General features: G+C 47.4%; 2 protein-coding genes across 7 annotated transcripts in view; one reads left to right on the top strand and one right to left on the bottom strand.

Annotated features, from left to right (window-relative positions):
- The window catches only part of Clta (clathrin light chain A), a 29,717-nt gene extending 28,634 nt beyond the window's left edge, over nucleotides 1-1,083 (top strand). For both annotated transcript variants that reach the window (XM_021159538.2, XM_029475938.1), the window contains exon 6: nucleotides 638-1,083. In XM_021159538.2, the coding sequence (XP_021015197.1) occupies nucleotides 638-809 (172 nt within the window). In that variant the 3' untranslated portion in view covers nucleotides 810-1,083. The remainder of the gene's footprint in view (nucleotides 1-637) is intronic.
- Nucleotides 1,084-4,974: 3,891 nt separating this feature from the next.
- The window catches only part of Gne (glucosamine (UDP-N-acetyl)-2-epimerase/N-acetylmannosamine kinase), a 45,498-nt gene continuing 44,696 nt past the window's right edge, over nucleotides 4,975-5,776 (bottom strand). For 3 of the 5 annotated variants that reach the window (XM_021159951.2, XM_021159949.2, XM_021159950.2), the window contains exon 12: nucleotides 4,980-5,506. In XM_021159951.2, the coding sequence (XP_021015610.1) occupies nucleotides 5,271-5,506 (236 nt within the window). In that variant the 3' untranslated portion in view covers nucleotides 4,980-5,270. Of the gene's footprint in view, nucleotides 5,507-5,776 lie in introns of all 5 variants that reach the window. The other 2 variants (XM_021159946.2, XM_021159948.2) reach the window with 1 other exon arrangement.

Genomic DNA, 5,776 nt, shown 5'->3' on the forward strand with positions numbered 1-5,776 from the left:
CAGGGTCTTCCCTGAGTGGCTCCAGACACCTGACTGGAGAGAAAATGGCAGACTGTTGGCTAAGCTGGTGAATGTCCTAACAACCCCTTCCAGAATGGCTTCAGTGTGGTGCCTGCTAGCATGGGTGCTTGGTCTTGAATACCTTCTGCTCTGCCCTGTTTCTCTCCAGCCTTAGGAGTGAGTTTGAGGCTATGATGCAGTGACCCGAGGGCTTTTTAGAAGTCTTAATTCCCTTGAACCTCAGTATGGCCCAGCACAAGCTACTCTGCAAGCCCTTGATCAGCTTGCTGCTTAGTTCTTGTTCAGAAAAGCAGTTTGTAGTTGGCCAAGGAGTTGCTTTTTCATGCTCTGATGAGCAAAGCCAGTCATAGAGAGAGACCAAGCCCTGAACCTAACCTGTACCCGCCATTTCACACAGCAGCCTGGGTGCCTGTATCTAGGAGAGCTGGCCACATCTGCCCTTGCTTCTGACCTGAGCTAGGGGCCAATGCTCTCTGGAAAACCAGAATGCCACTAAGTCAGAAGTCACTTACTTTGTAGCAAGTTATAGCAAGACAGCCACCAGATTGCTCGAAGGCTTTTGTTTTGTTTTGTTTTGTTTTTACATTAAACCAACATGTTGTATTATTGCTTCCAGGGCAGCAGAAGAAGCCTTTGTAAACGACATTGACGAGTCATCCCCGGGCACTGAGTGGGAGCGGGTGGCCCGCCTGTGTGACTTTAACCCCAAGTCCAGCAAACAGGCCAAAGATGTCTCTCGCATGCGCTCAGTCCTCATCTCCCTGAAGCAGGCCCCCCTGGTGCACTGAAGAGCCACCCTGTGGAAACACTACGTCTACAATATCTTAATCCTACTCAGTGAAGCTGTTCACGTAATTGGATTAATTATGTTGAGTTCTTTTGGACCAAACCTTTTGTCTTTAGAGTTGATCATTGTTTGTGATTGCATGTTTCCTTCAACTGTGTTCTCCCTGGCATTCAGAGACGAGAGAGGAAGAGGAAGGGAGAGAAGCTCCCGACAGTAGCCTCAACCTGTGCTTTTGTGCATTATTCTGAGAATAAATTTCTGTTTCAAACAATGTATACATGAAGCATCTTTAATTGATCTGAAAATGGTCTTGCAGCTTGGGGCAGGCTTAAAAGGGTGAGCGATTCTCATTGATTTCTGGGGCTGAGAAGGCACAGCCACCGAGTGCCCACCGCTCTGAACTATAGGAACTCCATATTTCTGGTGCTTGGCGGTCGGGATACTAGAGAGTGAACTTAGGGTCTTGGGTGCCGTGCGTGGAACCTGCTGTCACAGCCCGTCAGCCACCCTCTTTACCTTCTGAAGTAGGGGTCACATTTAAGAACCAAGGTTCTTGGCCCTTGGTTTTGGTACTGGCTACATGCCGTTTCTGGGGTTTGCTTAGATATGTGACAGTTTTAAATTTTGATATTATCCAGATGAAATAAACTAGAGGACAAAGTGATGGCTGTGAGTTCCAAGGCTAGATCATAAAGGGCAGCACAGCTGGCGTGTTTAAGCTCTGCCTGTAACCCCGAGCCACTTTTCAGGCTCTTCTGCTCTGAAGCCACCGTGTATCAAGGAAACACAAGCTCGCCCAGAGACCACCTGAGAGACCTTCGTGTCAGCTCTAGGACGTGCACAGTGCTAGGAGCAAAGGCTCTCCCAACTTGTGACTCAGACGTCATGGATGGAGTTGCTGATGTTTTAGAATCCTTCGTGTCTTTTGTTGTGCAGCATTGACAGTTCTTGCTTAGCCACATATAGCTTCATGAGGTGACAGAATGAGGGAAGAGGGTGGCCACGATGGCACACACCTTTCATCCCAGGACTGGTGAAGCAGAGGCAAGTGGATCTCTTGAGTTTGAAGCCAGCCTGGTCTACAGAGTGAGTGAGTTCCAAGACCACTAAGGCTGCACAGTGAGACCCTGCCTTTAAAAAAGAGGAAGGTAGTCACTGGCTCACTGAGTGTTCAACATCTAGTTTTGAGCTTCCTTCTTGGGCCTACCTTTTCTCTGTGTCAAATACTAAATGCTATCTGGGTGTGATGGCTGGCGCCTTTAACCCTAGCACTTAGGAGGCAGAGGCAGGTGGGTTTTCAAGTTCGAGGCCAGCCTGGTCTACAGAGTGAGTTCCAGGACAGCCAGGGCTATACAGAGAAACCCTGTCTCGAAAAACAAAACAAAAATACTAAATACTAGCTTAATAATGGTCCTTTATAATAGCTCCTTTTCCCTTGGTTCAGAAAGCAGTGGCACTTGATAACATAAATTAGATAATGATAAAGCAGGGCCACAAATACAGAGCTCTTTTGGGAAAAGAAATGATTTTATGATTTTGGCAGAGGTGATGGTAAGCACACTCTAAGGGTGGTAAGACTTGGACAAGGAAATGTATCTTTTCTTTTAAAATTGGTTCAGAATTGCAATAAAAAATATTTATTCAAATTGAGACAGTTTTGCCATATATATTTTGTCAGAATACTTTACACTTTCCACAGATTTGATTAAAACCAGGATTTGGTTTTCAGTTTGGTATTATCCTTTCAAATACATGGCTCACAGCGTGGTAGCAGTGCAGCTGTTTGGTTGCCGTGATTACAGGGTAACCCACTGGTGAGTGATAACCCCTTCGTGGGCATCCTTTGCTCCAGGCCTGGATAATAACCAGACCCAGGTGATGATTGACGGCAGCAGTTCTCATCCTGTGGGTCGTCGCCCTTTTGTGGGGTTGGAAGACCCTTTTCACGGGCATATATCATATCCTGCATATCACATATGTACATTATGATTCATTACAGTAGAAGTACAGTTAGCAAAATAGCAAAGTAATTTTCTGGTTGTGGGTCACCACAACATGAGTTGTATTAATAAATGCGAGGAACTATAGTAAAGGATTATAGCATTAGGAAGGCTGAGAACCACTGGTTGAAGGGCTGCATAGAACCAGCCCAAGACCGCTAAGTATGTAGGTGACAGCAAAGCTGGAGGGCTGAACCTCTAAGCCCTTTGACACTCACGGCCCCGTAGGTATGAAGCTGCAGGGTTTGGAGTTTGCCCTGCTGAGTTCTCCCTGCCTCTTTCCCACTGTGTCCCTAATTCCTTCCGTGCCCCATTCTTCATGCCTCTAGTCCCATGCTTCCACTGGTCTCTTTGGAAGCAAAATGTATACTCTGCCATTGTGGGTTTACCAGGACGTTGTCATTGAGAGATCCCCTTACGTCTCAGAAGAAACTTAGTGCTTAGTATGGAGACTGTTAGGCTACAGGGACTTTAATGGTGGACTGACTGACTGCTTTGCGTGGCGGTATGTCCATGAGTTTATGGGAGTCAGGAGTGGATGCAGTTTGAATGGGAATGTTTCTGTAGGCTCAGGTATGTCGGTATGTGCTCCTCAGTGGTGCTGTTTGCTGGTGCAGTCTGGGTGAGTCCATGGCCTGCCCCATTTCCATTCACTTCCCCTGCTGTTGGCTTGTAGTTGAAGACGTGGTTTCTCAAGCTCCCTGCCCTGGCTTCCTGTTCCTGTGCCTTCCCTGCCTTTATGAATCCTCTAGAGCTGTAAGCTAATGAAACTCTCCCGTCTGTAAGTTGCCTTGGTCACTTTCCTCACAGCAGCAGAAGATAACTGATACACGGGCACTGGTGGGTGCTTACTCCAGGGTACAGTTGGTAGGCAGAACTTAGGACTTTTATATTTTGTCATCCAAGAAAAAGCAGATTTTAAGCTGGGTGTGGTGATTGTTTATAATCCCAGTACTCTGGAAGCTGGGACAGGAGGATGGCTGTAAGTTTAAGATGAACCAAGCGAGATTACAGAGTGAGGCAAGCAAGATTCTGTCTCAAAAACAAACACATCAAAAAGACTAATAATTTAGTCCAAATCCAGATCCATGGCTCTGAGGCTTAGGTGTCACACAGTACACGTAAATGCGAATGCTGACATTCTGGGACACAGAGAGCAGTGAAAGGCTTTCCTTCCAGAAGCTCTGAGTCCTGCCTGCCTGCCTGCAATCTCTGGGAAGATAAGGACAGCCACTAAGGCCGTCATAACTTGGACCCCAGTCTAAAGTATCTCATAAACTCCTCAAGTAAAGCATCTCTCAGCAGACACAGGGGTGTGGTGACACATCTGTCCTGTCCCGGGGTGCAGTGACACATCTGTCCAGTCTCTTGACTGTGGTGGCTACTTAACAGGAGTATGCCTTCTTGAAAAGTTGTGAAATGTATTACGTTATGTTGCTAAAAAAAAAAAAAAAAAAAATCAAAGTGAGTGGGCATTTCTGGTGAGCTTGTCTTCTGTTGTGTGACAGGCTCTCTCTGTGGTCTGAGGAAGGACGAGTAACCTAAGCCTTCCCATGATGCCAGCATCCCGAGGTCTATGAGGAGTCCTAAGTCTTCTGGATCAGGTGCTATTGCTCCTTTTGGTGCAGGAAGTGTCCCTGGAACCCACAGCAGGGTTTGCAGCGAGATGAGCCTATCAGAGCAGCCTTGGCGAAAGCTCATGGGGAAAGTGGATTTGAAAGGTGTGATACTATTCTTGGTTGTCAACTTGATTACATCTGGAATTAACTAAAGCCTAAGAGGCTGGGTACACCTGGGAGGGATTTTTAATTAAATCCTTTGAAGTAGGAAGGTCCACTTTTAATCCACATCTTTTGAGGTGGGAAAATCCACCTTTAATGGGGGCCAGCCACACCTTTCGGTGACAGCTTCTGTAAAGTACAAGGAAGAAGGAAGCAATTGCTATTGCCTGGTTGCCCTTGCTTTCCATTCACGGTTATTAAAGCCTGCTGCACGATTCTGACGTGTACTGAAGACCAGCTGAGATATCCAGCCTCAGGCACTGAACAGGACTCTTGGGCTGTCCCTTGCAAGACAGCCACTGTTGGACTAGCTGAACCACAGCCTGTGAGCCATTCTGATAATCCCTTTTATATAGAGAGATTCTGGTATTTCTGGGATCAGATATCAGGTTTGCCTTTTGAAAAATAAGCTTTATTGGTATGTGTGTGGAGAGGAGTATGTACATCTGAGTGCAGCTGCCCCGGGCAGAGGGGCATTGGGTCCCCTGGAGCTTGGCTTCCAGGCAGCTGAGCTGCCTGACATGGGTGCTGGGGACTGGCAGGAGCAGTGCAGGCTCTTAACCACTGAGCTATCTCAACAACCCTCCCCCCCAAATTTGCCTTCGCAGAAACACTGATCTAGAAGAGCATGGTTCCACTAAGCAGCTCCTGAGTCTCTGTCCGTGTCCGTTCCCGGGAGGCCTAGTGGATCCTGCGCGTTGTGTAGTCCAGAACCATGCTGGCTGCGCCAAGCAGGGCCGGGTCCACCAAGTCTGAGACCACCACGTCCACATCCTGCACGGAGGACAAGGCTTGCTGGCGGATGACGTCCTTCACGATGTGGATGTAGTGACTGGCCAGGACTCCAGACAGGATCACCAGGGAAGGATTCATAGTGTGGAGGATGTTCACAACCCCAAGTCCCAAAGCAGTTCCAGCTGCAGGAGGGTAAAAGCAGAGACATTTCCAGGAAACTTTACATCAAACTCCAGGAAGTGCTACATTTAAAAAGCTGTTTGTGAAGGCCAGGTGTGATAGCCCCCAACTTTAGTCCTCAAGAGACAGGTAGGTGGATCTCTTTTTTTGTTGTTTGTTTGTTTGTTTGTTTGTTTTTTGTTTTTGTTTTTTTGAGACAAGGTTTTTCTGTGTAGCCCTGGCTGTCCTGGAACTCACTCTGTAGACCAGGCTGGCCTCAAACTCAGAAATCC

Source organism: Mus caroli, chromosome 4 (assembly GCF_900094665.2).
Source record: "Mus caroli chromosome 4, CAROLI_EIJ_v1.1, whole genome shotgun sequence".
Classification (NCBI taxonomy): domain Eukaryota; kingdom Metazoa; phylum Chordata; class Mammalia; order Rodentia; family Muridae; genus Mus; species Mus caroli.